The sequence below is a fragment of the Saccostrea cucullata genome, unplaced genomic scaffold, assembly GCF_032062105.1.
Source record: "Saccostrea cucullata isolate Sc308-1 unplaced genomic scaffold, CSIRO_AGI_Scuc_v1 ctg68, whole genome shotgun sequence".
NCBI classification, from domain to species: domain Eukaryota; kingdom Metazoa; phylum Mollusca; class Bivalvia; order Ostreida; family Ostreidae; genus Saccostrea; species Saccostrea cuccullata.
This window is the reverse complement of record NW_026939588.1, coordinates 557,558-576,902: the sequence shown is the minus strand read 5'-3', so window position 1 is coordinate 576,902 and position 19,345 is coordinate 557,558. Positions and strand designations below refer to the sequence as shown.

Genomic DNA, 19,345 nt, shown 5'->3' with positions numbered 1-19,345 from the left:
CCTGTCAGACGTATTAATGTTGTGTGCAGGAAGACGTGACAAATTCTCCGATCATTATTTCTCATTTTACATAGATACTGTCATATTTTACTCACTACAGAAAAAAAGAGAGTTGATTATTTGTATTTTCATTAATGTACATCCTTATTATACTACATGTATCTTTTTTAATTAAAATTTTAATAGACCACTCGCTCCTTCATCAGAAGGTTGTAGGATCAAACCCATCCCCGAACAACTTAAGTCGAAAATAAAATTTGAAGAAACGGTTCTTACACCAAGTGCTTGGCACTTTGAAGTTAAAGTTGAGGATATTTATGATGAGACCTTGAAAACTGAGGCCCTAGCTGTGTCACAATTATGAAAAAAAAAATGCGGCCTTAGATGTAAGTGCCATGTAAATGTCTAAATTTGAAGGGGGCTTCACTGAGTATGGTGATGTCTCTATATGACTGAAAATTCTCAAATGGGACATATATATCATATACACACAATTGTTCAAAGCTTTTTGAGCATACTGAATCAAATTGTTATTCAATTATAACAATAAGAAGTCTTTCATAATGCAGACTTATACCTGCATTACATAAGGAATCATCCTCATCCAAAGCTAAACATGATAGAACTGGTGCTATAAATTTCAATGATTCAATAAGAGAAAATAAAGTAAAAAGAGAATGGCATATAAATGACTTTTCAGAATTGTGTGTTGCAGATATTGGCTTAAAATTATTTGTAAAATGATGTTATGCAATTTGAAAAAAATACCGGTAATATGAAAATGCTCAGATTCCTTCAATAAGATGAAGAAAAAAACCTAGAAGCTACTTTCAAAGATGCTTAAACAACAAAAATTATAATAAACAAAATAAAATTCCTTCATTTTTCACATTTTGTGGCATTATCCATTACATAATGACTCCAATGAGTGACTTTTTAATGTTTTGGTGATCATAAATCTGCTACAGTAGGATGTTTCCCTTCCTGGTTTGATTGACAAGAAATACCCTACTGCCAGAATTTTACAATGGAAAGAGGCACAAGGAAAATAGATTATAAATGTAAAACCGGAGTGAAGGGGGAATATTTCGCTCATCGTCTGCTGATAAAATGGAAGGAAGCTGACAGAAGGGAGGATAAATGTAATTGAAATGTTGACAATTTTGAAGTTTATCGAGAAATATTGATGGAAAGGGAGTTGGCCCATGAAAACTACACCATTATAAATACCATGCATTATTTTTTAGGGATCCTATTTCGCCATCAAGAAAATTATGAGAGGTTTATGGAGAATAATTCAGCATTTTCATTTGCTCCGACAGAACCATCAGGTCACGACCTTGATTTTACTGTTACTTCCTGATTCTCTGAAATATCATTTTTCTGTAGAAAATATATAATGGATATTCAATGTTTTGTAGTTGAATATGGAATTTATTTCACGAGTGGGACAGGATTTTTGATATTTTCACGAGTGCGAAGCACGAGTGAAAAAATTCAATGTTTTGTAGTTGAATATGGAATTTATTTCACTCGTGAGACAGGATATTCTTTTTATTGCATTTTTAAAAAAAAATCTTTGATTTTTCCTTTGCTTTTGTCTTTTTGTTGTACAGTTATAGCCTACATGACGTCATAGTTGAGCGGTTGAGACGTCATAGCTAAGTGAGGTGAAAACACTGTAGACATGGATTTAGCAACATATTTTTGACATTTTTGTCAGTTTTTTTCGCTGTCAGAATGGTTTATTTATTTCCATCTATCTTATATTAGGTCAAGGATGATTTTCTTTACAACAATCTTTGTTATGGGAAGGGAAATCAAGAGTTTTCCCGCACTTCTGATATTCGTCACACTATGACAGGATATCATTTTGATATCCTTTCACACTGTGACAGGATATCATTTTTATTCAATGAATAAATTACAGTATTTCACAGGTAAAAATGTAATAAAATGGCTCCCTTAATATTCTCCACAAATACCCTAAAAAATATTACTGTTGTTGTTGTGCACAATTCTCCACAAATACCCCCAAAAATATTACTGTGTTGTTTTTTGTACAGTGTATCATAAGAATTCCTCATTTTTTGTATTTTAATTGCATCAGCCAAAATAAAATGAAGATCTTTTAAGCTATATCAACCTACCTATCTGCCAAGTTTGGTCTGAATACATGAAACATTTCTGTAGCAGAACTAGCTGACACTGTCCCTCCGCCAAAGTAAGTCTTCTTTAACAGTGAGGCTGACGAGTTCTTGACAAGGAGGGCCCCTAAAAAGAGAGAAAACAAGTAGGGATGATATTTACCATATTTAGTTGAAATTTCAACAACCTTAGGATAAATATTATTTGCATATTCCTGCACATGATTAAAGTAGATTTGTACTCAAAATGTGAGTTTGCTCATTATAACAGGGGTCTTCTTACCGGGGTACTTTGTAAACAGACTAAAAATCCATTTCTCTCTTTGACATGGTCTTTGAAAATAAGATTTTACCTACTGTGCAGTTAATTTGTAGACACTAATGCTTGTACTGTGATCTTGGTCTGATTGTAGTAGCATAATGATTAGGAACACTATGATTAGGAACACTAGCTAAAGCTTGTAAGTTCAAAATAAGGTTTTATATTTAACCAAAAGGTTGCAAAAAGCTGCAGGAAGTAATTTGATTCTAGTGTGTAATAAAGAAGAATAGGCTACTGTGTCTAAAAGCCTTATATTGCAAACTACAGCTTGATCATGCAGTTTTCATCTCTCATGAAACTAAATATAGCTATGAAAAACGACACCCTTCCATGAAAATGCAATAAATATTGGAAGATTAAAAATCTGTTAGACAAGTCTACATCACAAAAATTTATTAGAGTACTTTATAGGTCCTATATATATGTATGTGATTGTTAAGAAAAATTTGTGAAAAGGACTGCTAATGTTATAACTGATCATGTTATTTTCATGTGACTCTACTTTTCTGGATATTCATGTGCCATCTTTGAGGCCGCAGACCATTCTTTTAAATGACCTTTTATGTGTGTTTCAGCAATATAAGAATAAGGGCAAGTAATGTTTTGATTGGTACTGATGCCTCTAAATCACAAAAAATAATAAATTCCTCTCTTAAGATTTTAGAATCTACAGCTGTACAATATGTACAATTTTTGTGTTGAAATTATGATATTTACCCAAACCAGTAGGGAAACCAAACATTTTGTAGAAGGACAGAGTGACAAAGTCTGGTTGATATGTCTGTAGATTTAGAGGTGACGTGCTGATTAAGGCGGCAGCATCCAACACCGTGTACCAGTCCCCAGTAAACTGGTTCTGGAACCCCAGTCTCTGGTCCTTCACATCCTGTATCCAGGATAGTGGATATTTACAGCCGGAGAAGTTAGACTGGGCCGGATAGACAAATAAACAGTTTCCTGGGTTATATGGACTGTGCTGCAGTACAATTTGTGATTTAGAGACGTCTTTGTTATACAGATCTCCTTCTGCTAAACATATAATGGCTGATACCCTGTCCTGTAGACTTTCCCTCATACCCTGTACTGATGTGTGGTTGTCAAGGAGATAGCAAAAACAACCATGCTTGGATTTCTTTGATTGAGATGTGATGTGTGATTGGTCATCTTCTGCTGTATCACTGCTGTTCATTGGTTGAGAAAAATTAAAACATTCTGCAACAGTTTTGAGGGCAGCTGTACAGTTGGATGTGAAAATCACTGTGTATTCCTCTTGGTTTGTGTTAAAGTGTTCCAGAAGCCTGAATAAAATTACATATCAACTAGAAATATAAACTAGAGCACTTTATTAATGTATTATGAAAGTATATAGATGATTAATAGTTTACATGCATCAGCTGCATGTAGTAAATTTATAAACTTTTCAAAGATTTCTTCATAGGAATAGCTTCAAGTGCTTACATGTTCAATAGAAAAATTATGTTATAAGGAAATTTCTGAGAAAGACACTTTCAAACTGAATACTTTTCCAATCCTGACAGACCTTACAAATGTATGCTACAAGTAACAACTATAAAAGGTCTATTACATGAAACATTTACTTTCATCAGACATTTACCTGAATCTAACCTGGTCCACTGCATCAGTTGAGAGTCTGCTGCTCTCACTGCGACTGTGTGGGTTACCATAGAGATTGCCTAGCAACTCCTTCTGGTAAGCCTCTATCTGAGATTTGGAGTACAGGGTGGCTCCAATGTGCTCCACATACGTACATCCTACAAAAAAGGATGATTTTATAAACTTTATAGAACAAACTTATAATTAAACTGCAAGGAACAGATCTAGGTAGACCCACAAGGGACAGATTTTAGTACACCCTCCGAGGAACAGATTTTGGTACAGCCTATAAGGAAGTCATATTTTGGTACACTCTGTACATGCAGCTATAAAATAATATTAAACAGTGTTTAATTGTTATTAATTTACGTAATGTGCCTTCTCATGTTATGTAACACATACTTTTCATGCTTCGTTTATCTAAGGCACTTTACCCTCATGTAACAGTCTCTTTTTGTGCTATATGTTTCTGTAGTGTTATGTCCATGACTATTATATGTATTCATAACTTCATGTGTTTGTACGTCTCTATTTGTGTTATTTTCATTGTTTGTATTGACGCCATTTTGGTTTTAATTAATGGTCAATTAGTCCGGGGCTTTTAGCAATTGAGGGGTACCCCCTAGGGGGCATTCATCTACTTACGTAAATTAAAACAATAGAGGGAGACCCTCTAGGCAATATTGCCACTGGTCAAGTACCAGGCGCCCCCTGGCGACAGGGACCTTTTTAACCAATCAGAGCCCTGATTGAGTTATTTTTAAATAAAAACAAATTAATTAACCAATCAAAAGACGTAATTTCATAATAACTATCTGCAACTTTCCAGGAAAGCGTCACTTTTCTGAGAACTGGCAAAGGGGAAAGGTCACGGAATTTTTTTTTTCTCAATTTCCGCTTTGCTCTAATTTTACATCTGACGAAATTCACGTGCTTCCTGTTTAGAGCTAATTCTTTCAACATGGCGCATAGACTTTACGTTCGCTCGTTCTTCGGCATCCCAGCCTGGTATGTTATGTGCGACGAGGAAGTTGAGAGACTTTTCGAAATCATTCAGGAGGCCAATCACGTTCTTACCGATGCGCTGTTTCTGGTAACAATGGACTGTTCCGCATTCTGTAATGGATGTATTTTCTGTTACCCTCAGGATTTCGCTCCCGTGCCTGCTTGCCGTGTGCGTGACCAGCGTTCCCAGTGAATACTTGCCTGAATTTTCTACGTATGTGATTGTACATTTGTTTATTGTTATATCTAATCATGTTATCCGACAACGAAATAGAAATGACAGTCGGTGAAGCCGCTGTGACTAAGTGGGCCGACCGGAAGAAACTTTCACCCCGCACAGCAAGTTTACTTATTGAGCTGGGGTATGACAGCATGGAGGCGCTCTCATTACTAGTCGAAAACGATCTGCCCTCAACCATTCCTGTGGGACAAAAACGCCTGCTCTTACATTCTATAAGGCAAACGTTCCCTCGAGGCCTAGCAGCGACGGAAACCAGTAGACAAGAGTCAAGTGCAACAACATCGGAGGCCCCAGTGGAAGTTCACGCTGATCCCTCGCCTGGGACACCGTTACCAACAGAGCAAGTGCAAGGACAATCGAGTGATAAATTCATCTCCGAGATGTTAGGCCAACTTCAATCAGCCCAAGGATCCAGCCAGTCCACAATCAACACTGCCCCTACACTGGACCAACCAGGTATGTTCTCATGGCAGGACCCTCAGATTTATCTTAAATCCCTTTCTGCCCCTACATCAAGCCAATATCATGATATTGTAGATTTTGTTAATCTGGCTGCTGCCTCACAATCTGAAAGAGTTTTGTCCAACAATGAAGATGGGCAGTTAGTTTTTAAGTCAGGGCCCTCAAAACCCAAGCTGGAAAACATTTCTCTGTCCCAATGGTCAGTAGCCAACTTAGCAATCCTGCAAAAATTATTGCAGGAAAATGCCTTATCGCCAAATCATATGCTAGATTACTTATCGTATACCACCAGGGTGTACCAACTTCTGGCGTCGTACGAAATTAAGTCTGTGTTTTTCTATGACAGAGAATACAGAAAGCTTCAGAACCTGCACAAATTTAGGTGGGGCACAGACATCCCCCATATCCAAACGGTTTATTTAAAACCTAGGGTTCAATCAGCCCAGCCAAATCCCACAAAGTCGGTACGACCTATACCAAGTGGTCAATTTCCCCCTAGGGCTTCCCATACACCCCAGGGTTCAGAAATTTGCAAGCGGTACAACACGAGGAAAGGTTGTTACTCTAAACAATGTAGATTTTCACATGTGTGCGCAATTCCGGGCTGTGCCGAGAAACACTCTTCCACTGATCATACTGCTTCAAAAAACGGTTAAAACCTTCAGGTCTCATCCTGTCTGCTTGGGAAGATGAACTCAAATATGATCCAGATAAATCTTACATTCTTCAAGGTATCAAAAATGGCTTTCATATCATAGATCCCTCCCTGTCCCCCCAGTCAGTTGAAATGGATAATCACCCTTCAGCCTCCCCTCATTCAGAATTATTTTCAAAAGCCACGGCCCAGATTTTAGATGAAATTAGCGAAGGCAACTATGTTCATGCACCTAACCCCCCCCTATTAGTTAGTCCAATGGGCATTATTCCTAAATCAGATGGGGGCGTTCGCATAATACATGACTGTAGCCGCCCCAAAGGTGCTGCAGTCAATGATTATGTGTCAAACGATCATAAATTCAAATACCAGTCGTTAGATGATGCAACTAAATTAGTCAGACAGGGCTGTTACATGGCCAAAGTAGATTTAAAATCGGCTTACCGATCAGTTCCTATTAGTGCAGAAAGTCAAAAAGTTACAGGTTTTAAATGGCCCTTTGCAGGCAAATTTTCTTATTTTTATGACACTAAACTCCCATTTGGATCCAAAGAATCCCCTGGTATTTTTCATAGACTTTCCCAAGCAGTTCGCAGAATGATGGCCCGTAGGGGTTACATTATTGTAGCTTATCTAGATGATTTCTTCATTTGTGAGAAGTCTAAACAAGACTGCGCACAAGCTTTGTCAACGTTAATACATCTCCTTAGGAAACTAGGTTTTTATATAAATTGGAAAAAAGTAGTTGACCCCTCTCAAGTATTAGTTTTTCTAGGCATAGAAATTAGTAGTGTACATATGGAACTTAGGCTGCCCGCAGGCAAGTTATCAGAGCTTCGCAACGAGCTAAATCTCTTTACAGAGCGCAAACGTGCTTCAAAGCACCAATTGCAATCCCTAGCTGGGAAACTTAATTGGGCCGCATCAGTGGTATACGGTGGAAGAGTGTTCCTGCGCCGCATTATCAATGCCTTTACCGGCCTCAAGCACAAATCTCACAAGATTCGCTTGTCAGGTGAGATCTTCCAGGATATTTCCTGGTGGAGCCAATTCCTTCAAACTTTCAATGGGAAGTCCCTACTTCTCCATACTAAGCCAATTACATCAGTTTACACTGATGCCTGCACACTGGGTGCAGGGGGTTCATGGAACCACGACTGGTTCTATTGCAATTGGGAATTAGATTTACCTTCTGCAACCAATATGCATATCAATGAAAAAGAAATCTTGGCTGTTGTTATCGCGGCTCATCGCTGGGCCCCACTCTGGGCCCACCATAGGGTTACTATGTTTTCTGACAACTCAGCCACAGTGGCCAGTATTAATAAATGCATGTCAAAAAATTCTGCTCTCATGCAATGTTTGCGCAGTTTGTTTTGGCTCTCAGCCACTTACAATTTCAGATTTACTGCCAAACATGTACCTGGTAAGCTTAATTGTAAGGCAGATTTTATTTCTCGCCTCCATGAGAAGCAAAATTTTACCACCTTCTTAGATTCCATTGCACATCCTCGCACAGGATACGTGGATGTGAGTACCTGGTACTCACATATTTCTAAGCCCACCTTTTCTTGTCTTTTTGACAGGCACACACCAGCTTTCAACCACTTCCCTAGATGCAAGAGTGCGGTTGCTTAGATGCAACATCCTGGCTGATTCCACCAAGAGGACATACTGCTCTTACCTTCAGTCTTATTTGTTGTTTTGTAATTCCCTGGGCATTGCCCTGGTGCCAATATCACCTGATAATTTGTGCAGATTCATAGCTTTTCTGTAGTTTAGGTTATCTTTTTTTTCGATTCGTAATTATTTGTCAATCGTACGCTTGCTGCACCTAGAAGCAGGTCACCCAAATCCTTTAGAATCCTTGCAAATTACTAATCTCCTTAAAGGAGTTAAACGCCTCCTAGGTGCAAAGTCCAATCCTAAGCTGCCCATCACCCCTGACATTTTATATAGAATGTTTCAGTTCATTAATCTGCAAAGCCCAGAGGATCTCACCTTCTGGTCAGCCTGCTTAGTAGCATTTTTTTCCTTTTTTAGGAAATCTAACTTACTTGCCCCAACTTGGGACAAATTTGACCCTAACAAACATTTGTCAAGGTCTAATATTACCTTCACCTCTAATGGAGCAGTGATAACAGTGCTCTGGTCAAAAACCATTCAATATTCTCAAAGGTCACTGCAAGTACCCTTGCCCCATATCCCAAAGTCCCCCTTTTGCCCGAGTTGTATGTTAAAGCTTACCTTTAGCCTCTTTCCATCCGCTCAGACCCATCAGCCAGCCTTTACCTATTTATTGGGGTCTCAGTGGCATTTATTATCATATTCAACCTTCCTACGAAAACTGAAACATGTTTTATCAAAGATGGATATTAACCCTGATAAATTTTCAGGGCACAGTTTCCGTAGGGGAGGGGCATCCTTTGCATTAGAGTGTGGTTTACCACCCGAGTTAATTCAATCCCAAGGAGACTGGCGATCAGATGCCTATCGTTCATATTTGGACCCATCTCTTTCATTTCGGTGTCAGGTAGCTGCCAGGTTAGGTTCAGAATTCCAACGAAAATACCCAAGCTAACCTGCCATGTGAGCATTCCTTTTTGGTATATTGATCTATGTACATATTTTTGATATTTGATATATATGTGTTATGCTTAGTTAAGTTGCTTGTGGCAGGTGCTTTTGTGGGTTGGCCTTCACAGGATTCACATTCCTTCATCCACTCCGCCATGTGCCACTAACTATTCCCTGTGCTATCCTACCTTGTGCTTACTCGGAGAGTTCACCTATTCTAAGACACTCGATGCGAATTTCGCTCAAGCTATGGTGAGACTATTTCATGAGCTAATGTACAGCTCTTCGATTACCGTACTCATTCTTGGTGGTGCTTCCTCCTATTAGATCACCGATGCGTCAAGTCTGCAGCACACAAACTGTCGAAAAGATGTTCACGCTGGATGTGATGACCCTACATATTCCTGACTATACAATTATAACAAACATCATGTGCAATATCACTGTTTGTAATTGTTATTACCACTTGACTTGCTGTTATTTGTTTAAATTGTTAGAATAGGCGTGCATGTTGTGTGAAAGATTTTTATTTTTTTATTTATTCTATTTTAATTTTATTGTTTTTATTTATTTTTCCCCTACACTCTACTCAGTTTGGGCTTTTGGAGGTTAACCATGATTTCATTCAACTGATTATTATCACTTACATGTCTAATGTATTTTATATTTCATTGCATAACAAATAAATCATGGTTATGTCTGCCCAAACTTAACATTGTGTTGTCTTACTTTATGTCATGGCTGCAGTTCCTAAGTTTAAGGTTAAGGAAATTAATATAATATTAAACAGTGTTTAATTGTTATTAATTTACGTAATGTGCCTTCTCATGTTATGTAACACATACTTTTCATGCTTCGTTTATCTAAGGCACTTTACCCTCATGTAACAGTCTCTTTTTGTGCTATATGTTTCTGTAGTGTTATGTCCATGACTATTATATGTATTCATAACTTCATGTGTTTGTACGTCTCTATTTGTGTTATTTTCATTGTTTGTATTGACGCCATTTTGGTTTTAATTAATGGTCAATTAGTCCGGGGCTTTTAGCAATTGAGGGGTACCCCCTAGGGGGCATTCATCTACTTACGTAAATTAAAACAATAGAGGGAGACCCTCTAGGCAATATTGCCACTGGTCAAGTACCAGGCGCCCCCTGGCGACAGGGACCTTTTTAACCAATCAGAGCCCTGATTGAGTTATTTTTAAATAAAAACAAATTAATTAACCAATCAAAAGACGTAATTTCATAATAACTATCTGCAACTTTCCAGGAAAGCGTCACTTTTCTGAGAACTGGCAAAGGGGAAAGGTCACGGAATTTTTTTTTTTTTTTTTTTTTTTTTTTTTTTTTTGTACGAGAGTAAAAAGTGTGAGTCTGTGTAGATCTTAGTTAGAGGTTAACCATGATTTCATTCAACTGATTATTATCACTTACATGTCTAATGTATTTTATATTTAATTGCATAACAAATAAATCATGGTTATGTCTGCCCAAACTTAACATTGTGTTGTCTTACTTTATGTCATGGCTGCAGTTCCTAAGTTTAAGGTTAAGGAAATTAATAGCAATACATATTGGTAAAGACCTATAATGGAAGAGATTTTGTACATACTATAAGGAACAGATCTAGGTACACCCTAAAAAGAACTGATTTTGGTACACCCCACAAGGAACAAATTTTCAATTGGTACTCCGTATAAAGAACAGATTTTGGTAAAACCTACATGTGCACCAGGTTTTAGGTTATTTCAAAAAACCAACAAAGAAGCAAACAAACAAATATCCCCCCCTCTCAAATAGATACTTCCATTAATTAGACAGTATGTTATTTCATGGTTTATGATTTGCATTTCATTTTTGTAAACTGTCAGGAACTTTGGCAGAATAAACTTCAAAACTGACGTCTGGTTTACCACATCAAAGCCGTGTCTGCATATTAATGAGCCAGTTAACGAATCTAGATTATTTATTACATCTGAATATCTATCTAATACATTTCTACACATCATCTGCTGGATTAGCAATTGATGAAAAAAAATGCTTTTGAGGATGTTAAATGCATTTATTTGATTAAAATAACAACACCTAAAAAAATCTATATACCGGTAAGCCTATAATTGTACTGCACTTTCATTGTAAATCATTGTTTGCAGGCAATTATTTAAGCATGAATAAAGTAAAACAAAACTTTTTAGTAGACAACATGGTACAAGTTAGGACATTTCCCTATTAAAAACTGCCTCTGAAAAAGAAATTAAGCCAATCTTAGAAAATGGTCCATGTCAGAGCAGATGTTCTCCTGCCTAACTTTGGTGAATGCTGCGTTCTTTTCTTTTTAGAGATGAAGGTAAACTTACTTCAGTCTACCAGTATATCATTTTATTGTTTAGGTTAGATAATTAAATATGTAACTACAACTGTTTAAACACTGCAATCTTATATATTTATAAAAATTTTTTTTAGATTAAATATATGAATTTCCTGGTAATGCTGATAACTTCTATGCTTTCTGGTTTGCATGTGTGTAAATATTTACACGTAAAAAGTAAGCAACGTAAATTATGACAATAACTTACAAAGTGAGTCAAAGCAAATCATGTTCAAAATATGTCTACATGAGTACATCAAACAAAACATCTTAATGTTCACCAATGTTTGTGGTTGGAGGTTGTATCAAATCTTAACCACTGAATCCATACAAAACAGTTATAACTTTTACACTTGTCATTTATTGATTTAGGAATTTTTTTTTTTACTGAAGCCCAGGAACAATTGTACTAATTTACATTTACATATTAAGATGAAAAGTAATATAAAATATATATGTTACAATATTTCCATTTCTAATTTTTTTCTCTGTGATAACTCTTTAAAAGTTTTGGGAGTATATTCTTGATAATTCTGCCGACATGTAAATTAGGTAGGTCGATAGGTCAGGAGCTAAGGAGGCCTAATACGCATGCAAATCTCGTGCGCATCTGTCTCTGTGTCTGACGCTAAGGATGCCAAATATGCATGTAAATCTCGTGCGGCTGCCTATGTGTTTGACGTCAGTGGGTGAGGACTATTGAAATTGGCATGGAAGTCCTCGTGTGATTATCGTCTATGTCTACATTTTTAAAATCTAAATCTACAATTTTATTTCACAATGAAATGGAAATATAAGGTCACTGTCAGAGAAAACATCAAAAATAAACATATAATTTTAGAAATTTGCCCGTTAAAAATTAAGGTTTCCCACTATTGTTGATGCCCTGGCATATACTCTCAAAACTAGACAGTGATTCCTTAAGTGAAACTTTTATCCAAGATGCACTGGGAAACAGATTTTGTGTCAGAATAGACAGCTAGGGTGTCCACAATCTGATTAAAATCAGATCATTGTTACGCTCCGAAATTCTGATGTTGCTGTATAAAGTGTACAGCAACATCAGAATTTCAGAGCTTAACAGCGACATTTCGGAGATTAACAAAAATCAGATTGGGATGTCGAAGAACACTAAAAATATTTCAGTGGAAATAAAAATAAGGGCAGCCTGGCTTGCGACGATGCCTTAATATCTGACAAGGGAACAGTCACCCATGTAGTGCAGTGGTAACAGAGCAACTGCTGTAGAACCATGGAATAAGAAGTTAATCCTCATGTTGCAGGTTCCAATCTACTGCAAGACATGGAGACCAGTCCTTCAGATGAAATTGAATAAACCGAGTTCCTGTGTCACAGTAGGTGCTTGCACAAAAAAGGTATAAAGAGCGATATATAGTAAGTGTCTCAATTGGCCCCTTAAAATGAATATCTTAATTGTATTATATATATAGCTTTAATTTGTACAGCTATATATGCGACCTTTATTGGTCATTTTCATTTTGATCAAAATGCCGTTATTTTAGAAATATGACATCATAAAAATAACGTTTTCCCGCCATTTTAGCATATTTTGTATGAAACTGCTCATTTTCAAGCAGTTTTTCTTCCAGAAAATATAGAGCGCAGCATAGAACAAGATTTTTATTTTTACCAAAGATGTATCTATCCAATATTAATTAGTGACAGAAAAATTAGGTATGTTCTACACTGCGCTCTATGTTTCCCATAAGAAAAAACAGCAAGAAAAAGGCATATTTTTGGCTTTTTTGTTAGATAGCAAAAATAGCATTATTTCGCATGTCATTTACAGCTAGTGAGTGCATATAAATGTGAAAAATATATTGGAAATATTTCAAATATCATCTTTTCTTTAAAATAAATATCAATTAAACATATTTGAATGTCATTGTAAAATATTGATTTTTAGGGGGCCAAAATTGGCTCTTATCATATATACTCCTTTTGCAGATTTCCACCTGCAAGTGGTGGCATCTCCATAAGAGTGAAAAATTCTCAAGAGAGACAGAAACAGCAGTGTGAGAGATAACACAGTTGTTGGATTAGAATGTTGTAACTGTACAATTTGGCAACTTAATTATAATTCTATTAGCAAAACGGAGCCAAGTCTTTCAATGAAAACCCAACTGAGTTACATGCAAAGTAATTCAACCATGCAATAATTTGATGAGTTGATAATTCATAGTAATTAGAATGAAAACAAATTAGAGGAACAGACATTTTCATCTATGTCTTGTGATATAACTAGATCTGCATCACCATCACTGACAGATGGAGTTTACAGATAGGACATTCATGTGTCCCCTCTGCTGAAGTGGAGTTGGATCTCTCTGTTTTGCACCTGCAGGTTATGAGGTATATATAGCATTAGGATCTGTGTTACTGTACAATGAAAATGATATTATATGTGAACTTTGTCACTACAGTTCAGGCACCTTAAAATTAAAGACTTACCATTCCATCCCCTTCCCCCCTTTGCAAAATATCGGAATAAGTCACAGCTTAACTCTGAGTGAACTATTTACATGATAACTGGTACATGCATAAGATTATGAAGTACTGTAAATCACTTCTTATTCGAATGAACTTTATTTTCACATAATTATGCCAGACAGTATGCTCACAAAAATATCATTCTTGTATATAAAAGCATTCCTTATTAAGATTACATAGAGTAATAACCATAATTCATGAAAATTTTGTCTTGCTATTAAAGAGTCAATGACTATGTTGGGAAAATAAGGTGTCGCAAAAATTTAGTGATCTACAGTAACCATTTTGAATCAGTTAACCTAAAGAACTTACAGTACAGTTATGAATACCATAGATCAGATGTAACATAATTTAATGACAATTATTAATTTGTTCAGACAAATGAACCACTGATATGATTCAGTTCTAAATGAACCAGGGTATGTCTGGACCTCGTTACACATCTAGCTTTATGCTTGCTTTTTCACCAAAGATGCTGAAAGTATAGATACAGGAGAGGTATTTATATTTTATTCACAGATCTACAAGATGTTCAAAATTCAGTAGCTATAGTGTCATTTTGGATACAACCCTCTAATAACTTTCAACTATCAGCAGGAGATGCAGTTCATTAAAACCAAATACAAGGTCTTTGAATGCCAGCAGGGAAATTACAAGACAATTTTCCACCTTACTTGGTTGGTGTGATATTTTTCAACAGCAAAATAATGTTCTGAGATCAATACAAAGTAAAATAGAATACTTGTTGGGGACATTCTCGGCATCACACCGTAGACTGGTCTAATTATTGTGGACCTCTAATAAACTCCCATTATCTCGGTGTGGAGTGCTAATTCTGCCTTGATTGAAATTGCTGGAGAAGCTCTGGGGCTTCACTGAAGCAAGTATATATAGGAAGAAGTCTTAATAAAACAAGAGGAGGAAGTGTGATACAAAAAATTTATGAGGCGATATGATTGTCTTCTAAACTACTTATAGTTTATTTCTGGACAAGCTAGAAGACATTTTATTGATATTGTTGCTCCTCTCTGAAAATCAAAGATCAGAAATGACAGTACATTTGTCACTCTTTCAGTGCAATAAAATTCATAACTTTACCAAAAACCCTATATAGTTTCCCCATTTTAATGTTGCATTCAGACTTTATCATTGAATCTTGACTGAACCCATGTGGTCAGATACTATTTGGTAATTTTCAATAATTAAAAGTTTATTTCCAATGATATTAATGCACACAGAGAAACATGCTTGTCTTTGTTTGTATGAAATCTCAGGAAATATGTTCTTGTCTGTTTTCACCTGCAGCAGCTACAATTTGCCCTAAATGAAATATATTTATACAAAAATCCATTTTCTTCATTTGCCATTCTTTTGATTTAAATTACAAGTTTTAATACAAGAAGCAGGTGGCTTGATACAATCTGTGAATTATTTCTTTACAATCATATTCAAAATTTATTTTTGGCCAAAAAAAAAAAAAAATTGGACCAAGTGAAAACTTTGAGGTATACAAGGACTCAAGACATCAAGGTAAAAGGATGATGTGACATAACTGCTATCTGGGGCCCCTTTTTTCACAACGAATTATATTTAACCTACAACGATGTTGGTAGTTTTCAAACATGAGTGAATAAATACGATGCCTTTTGAAGAGTTTCAATAGTTCAGACTTGTTTTATTATAAGGAATACTGCATTATCTTTGATTTTTAAGACCCTATCACAGTTAAATTCGGCCAGGTTTGTGAGAATATTTTCTTTTATATATACAATAGAGGGATATGCGTGTTCGATTATATGGCTATTGTTATTATTACGCACATAGTCATTGTCCAATCCGATGACAGAACAACAAAACATGCTTGTTTAGTACGTTTACATTTCATCGCAGACACGTGGTTTAGGTCAATTTACCTGTTATCCTTTTTCTACATTTCATACTTTTATAATGGTCAGCCAATGCTGTTTATACTGAATAATACGCATGTATTTTCAGTATTTATGGTCTTTAGGACAAGAAATGCACAAGAAACTTGTATTCACCGATACTCGGGAATACATGTAGACCTAGCGAATTGCTCACCAAACACACTACAAAACTTTAAACTAATGTATATCATGTATGTTCTATCGATTGTTTGTAACTGTATATAAATTTAACTGTGGTCTCGGAAATGGTACATATGTAGATCCGTGTCTAATCTGTAGCTCAAATGCATAAAAAATATCGGAAAGCAGTAAAATTTCAAGCATGTTTCCATTCTAATTTTGTGGTACTCACTCGTAACGAATTTCATTTAGCTGATTGGTCAGTTAGAAAGTATCGCCTGTGCCTCGATTAGCATATGAATTCATTCTTACGTCAGAATATCTAGTTCCGTCGATCTGTTTATAATGGGAAAGGGCAATTAGAATTTACAATTTTTTTAAAAATAGCATGTGAGCGCAGTTAGGTACAATTTTCTCCTTTCACATATAGGTAGAATACAATGAAATACAGTGACCAACTAAAGGAGAAAATTGTACCTATCTGCGCTCGTATATTTTAAGGGCTTCAAAGAGTGGGGCGGGGTTAAAATGCAATGGGAATTGAATGTAAACATGATACCCCTACCCCAATCTAAGATCTATATCTTTCAAATCACGTTTCTATTATTGTAAAAAATAGTATTCTATGATGGTACACATATCAGTGATTAGTTACATACAAAAAATTGAGTAAAATTTAGACATTTATTTTTTTGTCAATATACGAGGGGCCGCAAGTCACCTCATCCTTTCTAAAAAGTGCATTATATGTGGTAGAATTCTATATTTATATATTAATACTTGACCAGGTTTATTCATAGTTTTTTTTTCTTTACAGGGTCTCATTCACAACCTATGACTTAGGTCCATTCTGGATGAGACAGCACTGCATATAACCAGAACATCACAGTTTTATCCATGCCTGTAAAAATGGATCTACATGTATCAGTAAGAGTTATCTTTCTTTAAAATGATTTTAAAGGGATAAAATATTAAATGGAAATTTAATATTGGGTAAATGAAAAAAATACTGAAGTGTTTTTAAAATTGATTTTAAGAGATAAGATTATCCCCATTTTAACAATTCAAAAATGTTACAAATCAAAGATAATAAGTAACTGACTTACATATTAGCAAATATTAGAAACAAATTGGGTGTTTGTTACCTGCAGGATTGTATATTTGAATGAATTGATCAGGCACAATGATTTACTTCCAAGATAATTTTTAAATACATTTTTGTATTTACATGTACTGTAAACCACCTATAACTGACATAAGTGACTGTTTTTTCTTTGCAAATCAACAGGAAATCCAGTTTGTAGCAATAAATATATGTGACTGTGCTAAGTTTGCTTTCAGAAAAATAACATATATGGCATAGCAAGTGATTGTTTTTGGGATGACAAATATCTATTAGTCATATGGGAACATTGTTAATTTTTCTTGCTTGTATATGAGTTAAATTACAGAAAGTAAAGTACTAATTCATGGATACATGTTTTTTCGGGATGAAAGTGTTTTTGTCCTAAAATATGTGTATAAAAAATGTGGAAACTTATTTGCAAATCTTAAAGCTTGTGTCATACTTTAAAGAAATATTTCAGAAACATGTCAGTCCTACCAAACATCAGGGAACTGAGGGGGTTATCACTGAGGGTGTCCTGGGAATTAGCCGTCAAAATAAAAATTAATTTAGGTTGATTTACTGCAGTTAAAAAAATATCATACTAGTAAATAATGCCCCTATAAGCAATGTTGACAGAGGGGAACACGAGATTTCCAGACTTAGGCAAATCAATTAATGATATCAGTGACTAGCTGAAATAGAACTCTCAGTTCAGATTCAGTGTCAAATCAATACATTGTAATGTTTGTGTACATGCATGTTTAATTCCATACAATGTTAGAAAGCTGAGCAGCTTAAAATCCATAATTTTGAAGACAAAAAATGAACAAGTTACAGAATTACATGCCTAATTAAATCAAAAGCATAACGAGAATTACATGCATTAAAAACATCACCAATATATATATAAATATAGTTTTATTCACTCCTCTGATATTCTTATTATTATCATAATAAAACTTTATCTTTAACCATAAAGTGATTAACAAATAACATAAAATAAGAAAATAGCGAAGTACTTTTATCTTTTTAGTATAAAATATATATCCAAATATATAATTTTTGATGAAGAGTTTTCTCCCTTTATGCAGTTTTTGTCAACTTATTATTATTAGTGTATCGTAGATATAAAAAGCCCTTATTTTTTCACTATTGGGAGAAGTTCATTTTACTTATTTTAAAAAAAATCAAAATTTGTGTATATCTTGTTTGATTATTATTTCTTTTCTCTAAATCTGTCGAATTTAGAGCAGGGGGAGGGAACTCTGGAACACGAATAACACAAATTGTGACAAAATTGATCGTTTGTCAATTTTGGGGATGTCTTCACATTAATCTTAAGATAAGATAAACGAGGTCAATATTGTCACTCCCTGGAAAGGATAGCGGCATGTGTTCTATAAATATTTATTTAGATAAGGCGATTTTGACCTCACACATGTGTGTGTAGTCAAAAAAAAATGTAAACAAACATTTCAATGATTGTTACGCTACCTTTTAGTTGCGGAAATTCTAATTCCCTTCTTGATTCTATTTCTTTGTTGTAAAGGTCCCTAAATGCCATAACAACCTATGCTGTAACCTCCTCTTTTACGCGAAGAACATCTAAACAAAATATACAGGATGAAAATCTAGTACTTCGTGGAGGCTGCCATGTTTTCTCTCTGTGACCTCCTTTGACTTTTGAACTTTACACTATGCATATTATTTTCTCATATATATTCATCCGCAGTTATTTTAATGAAAAATTCGACAATATAGCAAAATTTTTATCATATGACAACTCAATAAATGGATTAGATAAATTGATTGAAATATAAGATATGCGTTACTCATGACATAATACGCTTATTTATAAATAACGATTTTTGTCTTCGCGGAGGTGCGGGCAGCGTTGTTTGTCCCCATCTGACACGATATTCATAATCTTTTGAGCACACCTCTATTTAGCATCTTTCCTTTGGCTGTGTTATCCTGTGTGTCAACCCTGCCTTTTCCCTCTGCTAGTGTATACCCAGGTATGTTTCACGTGCATCCAGGTAGCTTTCGCCTTTCACTATTTAACATTTGTATTTTTATTTCTTAGGGATGGGTATCGCCAAAAATTTCGTATCGCGATATATCACGATTTTTTCTCCACAATATCACGATAATATCATGATATTTTTAAAAGCAGTTTTTACAATGATTTTATATGAAAAGTCATATTTTTCTAAAAAATATGCTAGAAAAACAAAATTTTACTCTCTTGAAATTTTTATGTATATAAAATCAATTACGTTTGG

At 35.2% G+C, this 19,345-nt stretch overlaps 2 protein-coding genes and 1 long non-coding RNA gene across 3 annotated transcripts in view; 2 read left to right on the top strand and 1 right to left on the bottom strand.

The window, feature by feature from the left end:
* The window catches only part of LOC134253372 (molybdenum cofactor sulfurase-like), a 28,210-nt gene extending 9,485 nt beyond the window's left edge, over positions 1 to 18,725 (bottom strand). The window contains exons 1-4 of the mRNA XM_062735895.1: positions 18,555 to 18,725; positions 4,085 to 4,241; positions 3,187 to 3,767; positions 2,151 to 2,274 (exon numbers count right to left, since the gene is read on the bottom strand). Coding sequence (XP_062591879.1) covers positions 2,151 to 2,274; positions 3,187 to 3,767; positions 4,085 to 4,241; positions 18,555 to 18,624 — 932 coding nt within the window. The 5' untranslated portion in view covers positions 18,625 to 18,725. The remainder of the gene's footprint in view (positions 1 to 2,150; positions 2,275 to 3,186; positions 3,768 to 4,084; positions 4,242 to 18,554) is intronic.
* LOC134253371 (uncharacterized) lies at positions 4,429 to 9,736 on the top strand. Its single transcript, XM_062735894.1, has one exon. It carries the CDS (start codon positions 5,341 to 5,343, stop codon positions 6,445 to 6,447), a length of 1,107 nt encoding a protein of 368 aa, XP_062591878.1. The 5' UTR covers positions 4,429 to 5,340; the 3' UTR covers positions 6,448 to 9,736.
* Positions 18,726 to 18,926: 201 nt separating the features above from the next.
* LOC134253388 (uncharacterized) overlaps positions 18,927 to 19,345 on the top strand; it is a 34,288-nt gene continuing 33,869 nt past the window's right edge. Inside the window, exon 1 of the long non-coding RNA XR_009989122.1 lies at positions 18,927 to 19,078. This is a non-coding gene — a long non-coding RNA (uncharacterized LOC134253388). The remainder of the gene's footprint in view (positions 19,079 to 19,345) is intronic.

Coding starts and splice junctions, on each gene's coding strand:
- LOC134253371 (XM_062735894.1), top strand. CDS start 5,341: ATGTTATCCGACAACGAAATAGAAATGACAGTCGGTGAAGCCGCTGTG.